We start from the raw sequence: 16,589 nt of genomic DNA, 5'->3' as shown, positions 1-16,589 counted from the left end.
TATTAAGAAATATCTATTTTCACTTGCAAAAAAGCACTTGAAAAATTATTCTCTTTCTTTGTTTTTAGAACGTTTACGTGACGTTTGAAAGAAGAAAAAAAATCATTTAGTTACGTCACAACTCTATAGTAACCGTGCCCAATACATTGGTGCGCAAAAAGGCAATCGCAGTGATAATACAAATTAATCGGTGTATAAAGTAATCAATACTGATTAATTAAATTTTAATTAAATTAATTAATAAAAAAACTTTTAACGAGAAAAAGCACAATTCTATTCTGTCTGTACACACAAACAAAGAATTGTTATAAAAATCATATAAAATACGTACTTGTGAATTTTAAAAAGAAATAGGGACTGCATGTCTTTATGGTAGCGTTAATATCGACCGAAGGCTGCCAAAATACTGCGAAATGATTCTCTCTTCCTACACGCTATCCGATATTCTTCATAGTTTCTGTCGCATAAAAATTGTATTTAGTCTACTTTTGAAATACTACGTTTGTGTCGTTAAAACGCTAAGACGGGGTCAAGTGAATTTAGCTTAGTAGAATTATATTAACTGAAACTTTAAGCCATAACAAATTCCTAAGTCTTTTCTCCTAAACGAAAAAATAGCCGATAAAAAAACTGTATCCAATTATCATTACATTAAAATGAAAGAACGGAGTTTATGAATGAAAAGGGCGTGCGCGATGTTGGGTGCCGACGATTATCCACCAGACTATCCGATGTGCAAACACTGTCATCACGCATTCTTTGACATCTTCAGATCACCACGTAGGCATCGAGAAGGCCACACCGATTTGAATGGAGCTATAACAATGTGCCTCACTTGCTCGAGACCAAATCTGGTCAGTTTTGACAAGTTATCATGTTTTTATTAACGCCCTCTGTCAATGGTTCCACGGTGATTTTACGGCCGAAGGACTGCCCAATTTGCGACAATGGGCCCGCTCTTCTAATTCCCATTGTGAATATTACGAATTTAAGAATTTGTGTTATTGCGATGTATCTCACAATGAGGATTAAGAGTTATTTGTTCAAATGACTTTGCTCTTTTATTGTGGTGACAGGAAAAGATTTACTCATCCTGTTCCTCTACTGCTTTTTTCGTAATATTGTATAACTAGCTTAATCGGTAAGATGCAGAAATAGGTTTATTGGCTATAATGTGTACATGAGTTGAGGGTCCACTTAAGGTTAAGTTAGGCCCATAAACGACAATGTTCCCGCCCATGTTAGGATTTCTTATGAGCCCACAGGGTAGGTGCCACCACCCTCACTATTTCGGCCTCGAAACAGTAATGCATTCTGTTTTGAAGAGTGGGGCAGCCGCCGTACTATAGCGAAGTTGAAGCTCATATCTCATATCTCAAGGTAGGTGGCATTTACGTTGTTGATTTCTATGCGCTCCGGTGACCACTTCACATCAACTGGAGCGTGAACTCCTTCAACAGTCAAAGAAAAATAAAATCTTCAACATAATGGAAATATATCCCACCATTCAGTCTGGAAAAAGTCAGGATGGCGGTGATGGTACTTATTATACATAAATTTTTGGTTTATTCATTTATCGTTCGCTGTATGTAAAACAAAACTGTGTAACATTTATTTTAAAATTTATATGTTAATAATTTTTTTTAAATAGTTTTTAGGACCCTTTTTCTTCTGGTTAGATCGAGCACTTAGGACCCAAAAGTAAAAAGGATCGTAAAAGCACGGTCATCTTGAGAATTTTTAATTTCCAATATTTATACAGCCTATTGAAATATGACTAAGCGTTTTGTGACATTCGCCCATACACAAAACGGCCAATAAAGGTCTGCATTGTTGGCTTATAAAAATAAAAAAAATCAAGTGTCTGTGTTATCTCGCTGCTACAATATCTAAGTCTTATCTCGGGGACTTACGGTTTATTTTGTTGGGGTCTAAAAAATTCGAAACCCCATTGTTAAAATTCATTTTGTATAAATGTGGGGTGTTAGTGTAGCATCTTCTTTTGTGATTTAGACCTCCCGGTGCGCTCGATGATGTTAAAGAGTTATTTAATTGATTAAATTTCTCACTTGGGTAATATTGCTCAATCGTTCAATAAGTCATGAAGTTAGATAATATTAACCGCAAAAGTTTCGACGTCTCTTAACCAGATACGACTCTGGTCTTATTTTTTATTATCGCCATTGAAATCTTATTCGAGGACACCGCCATCATGCCTATTTGTGAAGCGATGCAAGAATGATTTTCCGATTTGAGATATAGGACTGACTGCTATTGCACCCAATTTTAAGTCTAAAGGTGACGATTTATTCTTTAATACAGATTTGTAAGTATTGAAACGAAAGCTGATGAATTTATGTTCCTTTGGTGTTCTATCATGCTGAACAACTAAAATAATAACGAAAGCAGTCGCAATAGTTACATGAAAAACTTCATCAAATTGAATAACTTCCATTTTAGAAACAAAAGGTGGTTAAAGACAAAATGAAAAGATTGAATGAAAACAGATTGTTAATTTTAGCATTTCAGTATAAGATCAATTTGCATAAATCATACCAATACGTATATCTACTGAAGTTATTTTAAGTCCATCAACGTAGAATTAATACTAGCTACGCTGAGTGGAACTAGACTTACGACCAAGTTCAAATTTAGAATTTATTCATTCAGTAAATCATAAATGTCCTACAACTTGCTTCACGGCAGAAATAGGCAGGGCGATGGTACCTACCCGTGTGGACTCACAAGAGGTCCTACCACCGTGTATGATGGCTACACCCTTTTATTTATCCGATATTTACTAATTTTGTCAGCAAAGGCACAAAGTTATTTTATTCAAGTTCATAATATTGAAGTAAAAAAGTCGCAGTACGATGTCTGTACAAAATGGCGGCACGTTAATCGCAAAACATCAGTCGGGCGTCTCGTGTACCTCGAATTTGTTCAGGTCGCCAACTAGGACGAGACGCATGCGTCGTGCACTCTATGTTATTGAACGGAACCATTTCGCCCCTCGGATTTTGAGCTCCCGCGTCTATGTACTTTCAAGCTTCTATTTATAAATGGATTTCCTGAACGACTTCTTCAATAAATTAATTTCGTTTATTAAAGGAAAATTGAGAGACAGGTGTTCGAAAATAACGAAGAAGTAGAAGGATTGAAAGAAAACGACGTGTGTTAAAAGATTTTGTGTTGGATTTAACTTTGGAAAGTATCGTTTTTTTGAAGCATTAGTCTGTACTTATCTACTTTTGTGCTTTTCTTTTCTTAGGTCTCTAACTTCTAAGCTGTTATTTTTATAATGAATTATTATTTAAAGAACTCGTAACCTATAGGGGCCCTATACAAAATTATCTATAGTACATTGGAAGCGATTATGTATTTTAAATTTTGAAATTGTCGATATTCGGAATATTATATCCCACGAATATGGTTTCTAGCTACAAGACTCATATTTTCTTTCTAGTCAATATATTGAAACAATATTATTGAATTATATTGCAATCTATTTTGCACTGATTCTTAAAGCAGCATTGAATTTCATTGAATATTTAACTTTCAATTTAGATCTCGAGATAACATTACCATTAAACGAAGTCGTCATGGCCTAAAGGATAAGACGTCCGGTGCATTCGTATCTAGCGATGCAACGGTGTTCGAATCCCGCAGGCGGGTACCAATTTTTCTAATGAAATACGTACTCAACAAATGTTTAAGATTGACTTCCACGGTGAAGAAATAACATCGTGTAATAGAAATCAAACCCGCAAAATTATAATTTGCGTAATTACTGGTGGTAGGACCTCTTGTGAGTCCGCGCGGGTAGGTACCACCTCCACGGCTATTTCTGCTGTGAAGCAGTAATGCGTTTCGGTCTGAAGGGTAGGGCAGCCGTTGTAACTATACCGAGATCTTAGAACTTATATCTCAAGGTGGGTGACGCATTTACGTTGTAGACGTCTATGGGCTCCAGTAACCACTTAACACCAGGTGGGCTGTGAGCTCATTCGCCCATCTAAGCAAAACTCATTTTAATCGCTCAGTTCGTATCACTAGTAGTTTTGAAGTACCAGGAAATATGAAATTAATGTCCATCGTCATTCAGAGTATCCTAGCGAACACTCCCGTAGAGCATAATTAAAGAGTAAATTTTATGTAAAGACTTACATTTTTCTATAGATTCAATTGTAACGTTGTGGAGTAGCGTAGTGCTAGTGTTGAATGCGTGAAAATATGATAGGTATTTCTTTCGGCTTAAGGGTAATAGACCATCGTTGCCATATGGCAACTTGATAGAAAGAACGACCTAAATAATGTTACCTATGTTCCTAGATTTGAATAAAAAAACGGAAACATTCTAAACAAAAAATATAGTATGTAATAATCATAATACACATCCTAAATATTTAAAATTAGCAAAGATCAGTTTTCCTTTACACTTTTCAATCATAATGTAGAGCACAAATTAACTAGAACTGAAAAGCTTAATCCTAACACACAGTAAAGTGGAAGGAAACGCTTGGAATAATTAGGTATCGATTGATTACTTAGCGAACTCCTCCGGGCGGACTGGCGTTAAGCCCCGCTATGACCCCAGGGCCGGCTCTGGAACTTTCCTCTAAGATATTAATAAATTCGATATTCATTAAACGTCCGACGAACTTGTAGGTATTACAGAGCTCTGTAAGGATTATACTGTGCTTGTTGGCTCCGAGGGGATTAATAAACTGGATACATAAATAAAATTTGTTAACGATGACGAAAGGTTGATATTGACGCTTCAAATAAGTCGATCAACCAGGCAGTAAGAACTAATTTCCGGTTATAAAAAGCACAGAGTAATGAGTTTAGCGTACTCGAGATTTTACTTTTTAACATGATAACCATAAAGTTCATTATACACATTATATGTATATAATACTGAACTGGTGCCGAAACTAGCCTTAAGGTCTGCATTTCAAAACAACAGGTTTTCAGGCTTTAGACTTATAAATTACCGTACTCGTAAAATACCTGATATTGATCGATTTTTACTTAGATAGCTTAAAATATATTTCCTTTATTCTTTATTCTTTATTTATTATTATTATTCTTTTTTTGGTTTTTTAATTCCGTTCAGAAAATTTTAAAATTAGAATACATACTGTAATCGTATCATTATTATTTTTGTAATATGTGCGTTTGTTTGGGCAATTCGTGTGCGTATGTGTGTGTACTTTGTATGCAATTCAGTTTGCAGCATATTCCGCTAATGGTTTACGTTTCTGTTAGACATTAAATTGTGAATAAGACTCCTTGGTCGTGGGCTCACGATGACGTGACCTGACAATGGCCGCCGAGGGTGCTCACCACAGATGTACGGGCATGTAACAACCATGTGTCCCATTGTTTAACGACGGCCTTAAATTCGTCGTAACAAAAAAAAACTCGCGCCGCCCTGCACCCATATGGCTAACAATAACAAATTCTTAACCAAAAGTAAACTGATGTATCCTCGCGTTCTGTATTTAGTTAGATTCGTTCGTATGCAGGCGAAAATGGCATTAAGATGTTCGAATTGTTTTGTTTTCGTCGCCCTCGGTTTATTTGTTGTTGATAAACGAATATGTACACGACTTTCAGTTTTATGATATTTTGTAAATGTTGGTTGATGAATTTATACAATATGAGATTTATATCGATGGAGCTGCGATCTCGTTCACCTTGGGTTTATTCTATCGGTTTTCTATCACCAATTCTTAATAATGATCACCTTTTATAAACCAAACTTTTTCATATCCTTATTAACCGATTTTTTTTCGTAGTCACTTTAATGGAAGGGATGGCAATACTTAAAGTGGCTGCGTACTGATGAGAATTATATTAAGTTCGAAGAAGGTCATTTTATGTCACTCAGGGAAGACCGCGTAGAAAAGTTCTAGAGCTGATTAGTACGTTACAAAAATCGTCACCTCGAAACAATCCACTACAATCAATCTCTTGGAACGTATATTTACGGTGACACGTGTCGGTAAGTATAAATTCTGTTCTAATTATGGATGGTGTACATTGGTAATGATTTGAGCATCTTAATTAATTATTTAGAATACTCACTTGTTGTGTCTTCGTTTATGGGTACAATTTATTAAAACAACTTTGAAATATTGGTAAATATTAATAATTTCTGTAATGCTAATAATCCGAGTCGAAGCCGCCATACCCATTTATTCTGTTTTTCGCTGATTTTGGTCTCCAGCGCGGTGCTTTCTGCCGCAATTGTTTGGCGCCTACACGTAATAGGCCTTTGGGTTTCTTTTTCTTTTTTTCCAAATCTGTTAGATCGTCTTCGTCCGAATTAGAAGGAGCAATAGGTTTTGCAGATGAAGGCCATGGGGAAGTAGGGTGTTCCTTTTCGTAGGCTGCAGCTTTCTTTTGCTCTTGTTGGTCGAGTGAATTTTCATATCTAACTGTGGCTTTTATAAGATTGTCTAGCTCTAAGCTCAATTGATGTATTTCGACCCATCTGCGGATGTGCTGTCAAAAATAATATCAAATTAATGCTGCTGTCTTTAGCTACTCCTGTAAGCATTTTAAGTCTTACAGGTCGTCACCTTGTTTGTACATCTATATCAATTAAAAAAAATGCACAGATTGCGGATTATTTACTTTGCTGGTAGGGCGTATTGTGAACTCGCAACGTACTCAATTTTATCACGAAGCAGTCATGCGTTTTTTTTGGGAAAGGAAGGAAGGATTACTGTTACGAAGGCCTTTCCAGCTTCACCAGGATCTGAAAGCGTCTAGTGGTTAGATCAATGGATCTGATGAATCCGTAAGGACGTGTCTAGGGCGTCGACGGTGACTGACAGAGATTTTGAGTTTTGAGAGTTTTGTAAATTATATTTTTGTCCCAAAGGGGCATTTTACTCCACTTGCATATCTTAGGATAAAATCTACCGAGAATAAACGCGGCGCGGTCACGAACAAACTTTATGTGTGGGCGGAATGTCATGGATGCATCCAGGTGAAATGTATACATTTATTTAAAAACAATGTCACTTTCATTAGTTATTATTAATTTGAAGCCCAGGAACATCAGATAGATATTAATAAGTACCAGCTATAGAAAAATTGAGCAAGTTGTTAAAAATTTAAAACATAGACTTTATGTTTATAGGCAGCGGCTTGGCTCTGCCCCTGACATTGCTGAAGTCCATGGGCGACGGTAACCACTCACCATCAGGTGGGCCGTATGCTCGTCTGCCTATAAGGGCAATAAAAAAAAAGTGACTTTGACAAGTGAGAGGATGAGAAACTAGGTATTAAGGATATTAAAATGATGTGAGAAATATCGATCTTTTGCGGATGGAATTATAAATAATAAAATGTATGTAAAAATGTCACTCAGAATTCGCTAATTAGATATTTAAAAAAAAACATAGATTGCTGTCGTACTCTAGACTATATTGTATTGATGTAAATATTGGGTAAATTGCTGTTTAATAGAAAAATAATCGAACTATTAAAGGTGGAACTCGTATTTCACAGTTATTTGTATTTGTAACATGATCACGCTGACGAAAAATGTGATGAGAAATAAAAAGGCGTAAACTATTGATTAGATAGATTTTTACATAAAATTACATAAACCGCGGTGGTGGTACCATTAAATAAACGTTTAAAACGAAACTGTTGCATAAAGCTCCACACACTTAATGGTATAAACGATACAAAAACATACAAATATGTAGTAGGTAGTAGTAACCTTTATAAGTAAAGGTTAATTCTGAATATTAATGTTATAAAAACGGACAAGTTTCGTGGAACAAAAACAGTTAAGCAGGGAATCTGAAACTAAAATGAGATCACTATATCAGCTAAGATACCATACTGAAGGAATATTTCACTCAGTACGCTTTTACGTAAAACTTGTACGGTAGACCTACTTATGATTCCAAAATAAAGATAGTAGTAGTTTTGAAGAAATTTCCATTGTTTTATAATTTATATTCTAATAAAATAAATAAAAATATTATCTTTGGTGCTTGGAGTACATTTTACGAAGAATGCTTCGTTTCTTATAATTATATACATTTACTAAGAAAAATTTACAGTATATTAAACGCAGGGGGATCTGGTAAATTTAAATATTTATTGCGTTGTTGCTAATTTGTATCAATAAGTCTGTATGTCTCATGTTATCTATACTAATCTATACTAATATTATAAATCTATACTTCTATACTAATATTATAAAGAGGAAAGATTTGTTTGTTTGTTTGTTTCGAATAGGCTCCGAAACTACTGGACCGATTTGAAAAATTCTTTTTCCATTAGAAGCCGACATTGTCCCTGATGAACATAGGCTACTTTTTTTAATTTTTTTTTAATATTTTTTTTGTTTCATGTGTGTTTTAATGTTTCCGAAGCGAAGCGAGGGCGGGTCGCTAGTAATAATATTATAAAGAGGAAAGATTTGTTTGTTTGTTTGTTTCGAATAGGCTCCGAAACTACTGGACCGATTTGAAAAATTCTTTTTCCATTAGAAGCCGACATTGTCCCTGATGAACATAGGCTACTTTTTAAAAAAAAAAAAAAAATTATTTTTTTGGTTTCATGTGTGTTTTAATGTTTCCTAAGCGAAGCGAGGGCGGGTCGCTAGTTCTACTAATATTACGTTGTGCTTCCGCAATGGCTATCCGGCGCTTCGTCTTGTATATTATGAGAAACATCTTAATATAGTGGTACAATATACGAAATGAAAAACGCCAGTAGAGATAGATAATACAGTATTTTGCTTTGAGTTGCGAATGTAATAAAAATACCAAATAAAAAAATGTTTTGCGGTTTTCATTCAATTAATTTATAGCCAATTAGATTTGGGCCCGCAGCTTCGCCTTCGTGAAACCATACTTTATATTGTATGGCCGGAGACCCGTGCTCAATGGGATAAAAAGTATCGAGATACTAAAATATGGTATACTATAAATATCTTTCATCAAGCTTCTTTTTTTTCCTACCTAAGCTGATAGCCTTGAGACGCTGTTTCAGCGTAACCTTAACTAGTAGGTGAGCTCACGGGGCTCAAACCTGACGACGTCGCCAACACGAACCCTAGCAAGAGCCGTGCTTCGCAGAATCTACCACCGGATCGGAAACGCGAGCCACTGAGAAGATCCGGCGAGAAACTCAGTGAGCTGTGTCTGTGGGTTAATTTACTCGTCGAGCCCTTCGTCGCAAGCGACGGGTTCGACGAGAACGATGACCGGCGCTTGAGGTACCTAAAATCACCGTTAGTGAATAGGGAAGATCCGAAATGACGTGATCGATGCTTCGTGCTTCGTGTTCGAATACGAATATCAAGATTATGATGATAACCGTCACTTTTTTACAATCCATACAGTTGTGAAACGGTTTTGATGTCTGGCACCGTCGTCCATGCCAGTACTTACGCTACAGTTGCAAATGTGCAAGGGTTGTCAAAAAAGAAAAAGAAAATAAATGTATTTATTATGCATACATTTATTTACTAGTATCTATGTACCTAATTATATTAACATTGCATTGCCAGACATTTAAGTGACACTTTATTGTTAAATGGTTTCAGATTTCAATTATTAAATTTCAACAATCTTATCATAAAAGTTTGAAGGTAACACGAGGATGGTCGTGATTTAAATTTTACTTTAATTAATATCAAAGGAACGTTCTCTAAAAATGGTTGCCAATAATTGAGCGGAAATTCTAACAATGTTTTATAGTTCATAACACTATTAGTTGGCTGTTTCAATGTTGAAGTTTGTTTTCAGTTTTCTTAAATGAAAATTATAGATTATGTTTGGGTAAGTAGCACAAAATTAGAGAAATAAATTTACGTTGCGTTACGGGGAAATCTATAAAATCTTAAATCCTTTTTGTATTTTTCTGTCGAAGCAAGTACACAGAACCATCATGACGAAAGTAGATGTGCACGGTCGCGTCTAAGCTCAGCGTTTGAGTGCGTAAACTAAGCTCGATTGAGGGCTGCGATCCGCGCCGCCTGCCTAATCCCAGCTTTTCCTAACTGTATGGATTGTAAAACTGTGTTACCGCTCAGTATATCTGTATATCGATTTTTTTTTTATTGCTTAGATGGTTGGACGAGCTCACAGCCCACCTGTTGTTAAGTGGTTACTGGAGCCCATAGACATCTACAACGTAAATGCGCCACCCACCTTGAGATATAAGTTGTAAGGTCTCAGTATAGTTACAACGGCTGCCCCACCCTTCAAACCGAAATGCATTACTGCTTCACGGCAGAAATAGGCAGGGCGGTGGTACCTACCCGTGCGGACTCACAAGAGGTCCTACCACCAGTAATTACGCAAATTATAATTTTGCGGGTTTCAATTTTATTACACGATGTTATTCCTTCACCGTGGAAGTCAATCGTGAACATTTGCCGAGTACATATTTCATTAGAAAAATTGGTACCCGCCTGAGATTCGAACACCGGCGCATCGCTCAACACGAATGCACCGGACGTCTTATCCCTTAGGCCACGACGATTATGGTACCGACGACGTCGCAAAGTCTCTGTCAACTATTTTGAAATTTTATGCCTTGTTTTAAGTCATAGACTCATAAGGTATGTTATAGCGCTGCGGAAAAATATAAGTTTTCGTTTTGTTAGTGTGATCGTTCGCAGAAAAAGTGATCTCTGGAAACGCAATATGAGCAAGTGCAGTGCTTTCGATTATTCATAAACTTTGGCAAGATAACGTTTTATATTTATATATTAGAAAATAATATATTTAAGAAGCTGTACCTGGTTATGATCTTCGTCGTTCATATGATCGAAAGATTTCTTGTATAAACGAGTCATTCTTTGAAATTTCTTACGTAAATCATATACAATTCCACCGAGTTGATATTCATGTGATTTTCTATAAAACGTACGTATGTGTTGAACACTTTCGACTTTTCGCATTGCGTCTTTAAGCAATTCAGTATCCAAGTAGACGATTTTCATACACATCCTTTTAAACGAATATCCAGCGTAGGACGACTCGCATGGTGCAAGAACTAATGAAATAAAAATATATTTTGTTTCTTTCGATCTACTAGAATCATCAAGCACATATTTTAATGAGTCATTAAATATACCATAGTTTTCTACACTACTCACAGTTGAACAATAAAAAAACAAAATAGAAATTACTCATCGTTCTTATTTTCGCACGTAGTTTTAAAACAAATTATGCACTTAAAACTCCTCGAATGAAAATGATAATTACCGTGTAATAGTTATTTTACTGCTATACACTAGAAAGGAGGCACGGCCATACTTACTGTTAATTAACCACCGGATAAATGATGACGATGCAGTAATATGACAGTCGCGGTTGCGTTAAAAATTTATATACTCGTAATTGGTCAGCTCTTTTTCAGAAACAAAGACAGAAAAGTGTATAGGTAGGTTCACAATTTGAACAGAGCGAAGTTCGTCATTAAGCATGCAGTGAGTGCTGTTACTAAATCGGCTCCAAAAAAATTGCATTTAGTTCGATATCGGATGCCTTTATTTTATATATGCGTAGATGGGTGAACAAGCACAAGGCCTATATAGTGTAAAGCGGTTGTCACAACCCATAGACAACAAAACGTGAATATCGCCACACACCTTGAAATATGAGATCGAACTCGCAATTCTATTGTATAACGGCTGTTCCATCTTTCAGACCAGAGCGCATCGCTGCTTCGCGGCAGAAATAGACAGGATGCTAGTATCAACTCGTGCGGATTAACACTACACTACCCTACCAGTAAATGCCTATTGGTGATCACAGTACAGAACTGCCCATTCCTCGGTGTATACCTTCATCGCCTTTTATGACACATACGGAAAGACATAAGGTAGTGCTATTCTAGGCTAAACTACACAACCAAATACTAGATTTGCAAAAAACTAATGGGATGTAAATGTGTTGCCTGATTAAATTATTTAATAAAATAATATTTAAATATCTATCTGATGTACTGATCTACGGTTGAATTTTTAATTATTATTTTTGTATCTATCTATAGTAAAGGAAACAATCCTAGACTTGTTTTTATCTCATATATGGCAAGGTACGTATTACCGGATATTTTCTTTTACTATATCGTAACAAATGCGAATTGAAAAGATATATAAAAATACACAGGTAGGTACGATCAAGCGGACCCCTCAAATAGAATAATTGTTAAAATCCTTTGTGGTTAAAAGCAGGGAGTTGCTGGGCGGTCCCACCGCGCCCCTTTCAGATCTTCCGTCTTTCTCTAACACAGAAATATTGATTTGTGCACCACTTCCGGTATCCTGTCGAAAGCCATGTAAGTAGAAAATATTTACTTGTATTCAATTATATCTCGTATACCTAATATCGATGATTTGAAAAAAACTTGTGGTTATTTGAATTTGCGAAGTGATCGTTAGCTCCGTCGGTTGTACTGTTTGTTTCAGGTTAATTTTTATGTATATATTAATACGCGAAGCAAAAACTTTGTATCCCTTTTTACGAAAATTGTGCGGACGGAGGAGTATGAAATTTTCCACACTTATAGAGAATATAGAGAAGAAGTGCACAATGCTAATATTTTTTTTAAATAATGCATAAAAGATACATTAAATCAATAAAGAAAACATTACACACACTACATACTATGTATTTGACGCACACACGCATGCATACTATTTATTGTCAAACTTTTGTTCTTGACGTCTGTTGTCAAATTGAGATTAAATATTGTTTATAGTGTAGTCTTGGCGAAATTTGTGATTATAGAAGTATAAAATACAATCTTAATAGTGTACAAACTTACAATTCCAATTAATTATAGTCGAATTTCGACTACTGCGGGACCCCTAGTACCATTAAATAGACGATTCTATTCTATTTCAAACTTTTCAGATTTTAAAAATTTTGTATGTAGTTTTTTCAGTTTTTAAAAACTGAAAAAACTAGATACAAACAGTTTTCCGCCCATTTTATTATTATTTTTCTGTCCGCCACAATAAAAAAAACTAGCGGAGAAAATAGATACGATATTTTGTCATTTTTATGGATTGAACGCAGTGTCGGTAAAAATTAAAAACAAAATTGGTTTAAGTATTTTCAACCCGGGAATTCAGATGTCGAAGACGAAGCTTGCTCTGGTCGAACTATTTACTACAGATTAACTCGATCCCGTTATTGAAAAAATGAAAAGATCGGTAGAACTAGTGTTTACGACATAGCACAACGGCATAGGGGTCAAGCACAAAACAATTTTGAAACATAATTAAAATTATTTTGACGGTTTAATCTCAGTCAATAGCAGTTTTTGTAGCAAAAATGTAAAGTATTCTAAATGTCGAAAATAATACATATACCAAAAATAAAGAACGCGACTTTTTTTTTCCTACCTAATCTGGTAGCCTGAAGCGGCTATTCCAGCGTAACCGTAACTAGTAGGTGAGCTCACGGGGCTCAAACCTGACGACGATGCTAACACGAACCCTAGCAAGAGTCGTGCTTCGCAGAATCTACCACCAGATCGGAAACGCGACCCACTGAGAAGATCCGGCGAGAAACTCAGTGGGCTGTGTCTGAGAGTTAATTTACTCGTCGAGCCCTTCGTCGCAAGCGACGGGTTCGACGAGAACGGTGACCGGTGCTTGAAGTACCTAGAAGCACCGTTAGTGGATCGGGAGGATCCGAGATGACGTGTTTTGGGCGACGTCGACTGCTTTCCATTCTGTCCGCAGGATCGGGAAGAACGCGACATTAAACCGTAAATGTACTTGCGATTATGTAAACGAATCATCGTACCATAAAAAAGTCTGCGGTTATAAAAAAGTACGATATTTGGGTGCCACATGAGTTCACAGAAAGAAACTTAAATCCTGTACTCATTTGCGATTTAAATCAAAAGTGGATTACCTGTGAAAAATATCACAGTCAAAGAATAGGTAGGCTACACTGACTTTTTATTTTATTACTTTTTTACTTTTGATACTGTTTTTTCCCTTGGTACATATTACGGACCTTGTGTGTTTCCTGATGATCTGCATTTATTTATACATACTCGATTACACATGTAATTAAAGTGTACGGCACTGTGTCCAATGTGTTCTCTGTCCAATCCAATTTATCATATATCGTCATCGGCAGACAAATATTATAATTATGCACCGGATTTGAACTATTATCTGCACATGTAAGTAATTACTCATTAACACATAATTAATTAATCTTAGCAGAGTTCACTCCCTATGAGTTTTCTGTTAGTGCTGTGCAATGGTTTAATAGTAACATGACAGGTAGGTAGAACGCAAATTGTAGAGATACGCAAAGAATATGGAACTAAGTTAACCTCTACTTCTAAACCGATTACTAGAGACGTTATGTCTTGGGAGCATTGTTTTTTTATTTTGTTCGGTGCAGATATCACTCAGTGTTTAATAAAATGCAAATACCGGGTTTTCGCTGACGATATACAATTATACCATTATTTTGATGTTGGAGATAAGCTTTCTGCTGCCAGATGTATTAATGAGGATCTGCAGAGATTTGTCTCTTGATCTAATCAGAATTGCGTAGTATTGAACCGTTTGTAGCCTAAGCACATGTTACTAGGCAGTAAATCTCAGATAGCAAAGAGTTTATGACTGGACCCTAAGGTGACTGTTACGGACTGAATATTCTGTACTCGTTTAGACAGTAGGTACGTCAGCGTACTCGATAGTAATTGGTTTATCGATAGTCCAGTTTTGTCGAAACTTTATTACTGTTTTATACTGCTTATTATCCCTGCTTACTCTAGAGAACTGAAAAATCAATAAAGCGCGATCAAAATGCCTATGCCAGGAATTGCTTTGCCATCCCTGTCAGATACTACATAACGCCGTATTTTAATGACAACAATGTACTAAAATTGGTGACTAGAAGGTTGCCCTTTGCTGACGTATATTTGGAGTGATTTCAACACTCCAGTCCGTCCAGGTATGGTTCACGAGGTATTATTAAACCGATGTTGACGCCCAGATACTGAAAATCTGCTTTTCGGGGAGCGTTCAAATACGTAGATAGGTATCGCAGGAATGATCTCCTACCCCCTCATCTACATTCTTCTATCTCATTGGAACTAAGCATGGCTTAATTTTTCATTTGAAAAAGTTTTATTACACTCCCAAAAAGTAATTTAATAATTATTATTAATTTAATCCTTAGTTGTCAACATTCTAAACATTCTAATAAATTGTCAACATTCTTAGTAAATCTATATATTAATACGTGAAGCAAAAACTTTGTATCCCTTTTTACGAAAATTGTGCGGACGGAGGAGTATGAAATTTTCTACACTTATAGAGAATACAGAGCAGAAGTGCACATACTAAATTTTTTTTAAAATAATGCATGAAAGATACATTAAATCAATAAAGAAAACATTACACACACTACATACCCTATATTTGACGCACACACGCATGCATAGGTACTATTTATTGTCAAACTTTTGTTCTTGACGTCTGTTGTCAAATTGAGAATAGATTAAATATTGTTCGTCTTTGATAATATTTTTTATAGGCGAAATTTGTGATTATAGAAGTATAAAATACAATCATAATAGGGTAAGTCCGGGGTAGATGGCCATATGGGAGAGATGGCCTATCGAAATATTTCAAGGTACCGTTCATTAAATGCCACTGATTAACGTTTAGTTTTCTGCGCGTCGTGCGTAAGGGCAACAGTGCGATAAAATATTTGACGAAAAAAGCATAAAAAGTAAGTAAATCCTTTGTTTTTTGTTTCGACTATTGTAAATATTTATTTGATGTTTTATGTTTTACACAATTGTGGTATCAGTTTCTTTAAATTATGGTGATATTTGTATTTGATGCAAAGTATACAAACAGTGCTACTTTAAAATCTCAAAATGGTTTGTTTCGTGTCATGGCTTGTTTCAGTTTTTGTTGTGGCCATCTCTCCCGGAAAAAAAGGAGAGATGACCAAGTGCAGTCGGTATATGATGGCCATGGTGCCATATTACAGAAATGATGTTTTCTGCAAAGTATTAATGTATTTTCTTATTTGTTTTAGATGCCTAATAATCGTTTTTACAAAATCCTGCGTTAAAACAGCCACGATGTCTAATGTTTCACACCCGAGTACTCCGAAAGAGGCTTCGTTCAGTAAGGATCCAGATTATACTGCCATCTCGAATTCTACAGGATATATCACCTACTCCAGAAAAATTGATTAAGTGCTTAAATGAGCAAAGCAAATTGAAACACCTTTGACTTCGAAAGAACACATCTAAAGTAGAAAAATGCTGCAGAAAAAAGGATAAAAAAAAAAGTAATAATATGTGTCAAAACAAAGAAGGAAAAAATACAATAAAAGGACTGTTCAATGTATAAAAAGAAAAGCCATTCGAAGACTATCTGAGAATAGTGACGATATTCTATTAAAAATACTGTCAGATAAGAATGAGAAAAGAAAGAGACTCGAGAAGGATAATTGTCTTGGGCGTGGTGGTGAAAATTACTACGAAACACCTCTCATCGAAGAGTGGCTTCAATGTACAGTGTGTCAGTATTGAGTTCA

The 16,589-nt window shown here is 35.7% G+C and overlaps 1 protein-coding gene across 1 annotated transcript; it reads right to left on the bottom strand.

Annotated features, from left to right (window-relative positions):
- Positions 1 to 262: 262 nt before the first annotated feature.
- LOC149503566 (uncharacterized) lies at positions 263 to 15,181 on the bottom strand. The gene is made up of 2 exons (XM_089730411.1): positions 10,787 to 15,181; positions 263 to 6,513 (listed from the first exon to the last, which is right to left on the bottom strand). The coding sequence occupies exons 1-2, from the start codon at positions 10,994 to 10,996 to the stop codon at positions 6,172 to 6,174; spliced, it is 552 nt and encodes a 183-aa protein (XP_089586537.1). The 5' UTR covers positions 10,997 to 15,181; the 3' UTR covers positions 263 to 6,171.
- Positions 15,182 to 16,589: the final 1,408 nt, after the last annotated feature.

This window comes from Bombyx mandarina, chromosome 01, assembly GCF_030267445.1.
Source record: "Bombyx mandarina strain Sakado chromosome 01, ASM3026744v2".
In the NCBI taxonomy this organism is placed as follows: Eukaryota; Metazoa; Arthropoda; class Insecta; order Lepidoptera; family Bombycidae; genus Bombyx; species Bombyx mandarina.
This window is presented reverse-complemented; position numbering and strand designations above follow the sequence as displayed.

What these genes read in the sequence shown, in the direction of transcription:
- LOC149503566 (XM_089730411.1), bottom strand. Translation starts at nt 10,996, where the DNA reads ATGTGTATGAAAATCGTCTACTTGGATACTGAATTGCTTAAAGACGCA. An exon ending in ACGACGAAGATCATAACCAG is followed by an intron (nt 6,514 to 10,786) that starts GTACAGCTTCTT and finishes TATTTTTGACAG; the next exon opens with CACATCCGCAGATGGGTCGA.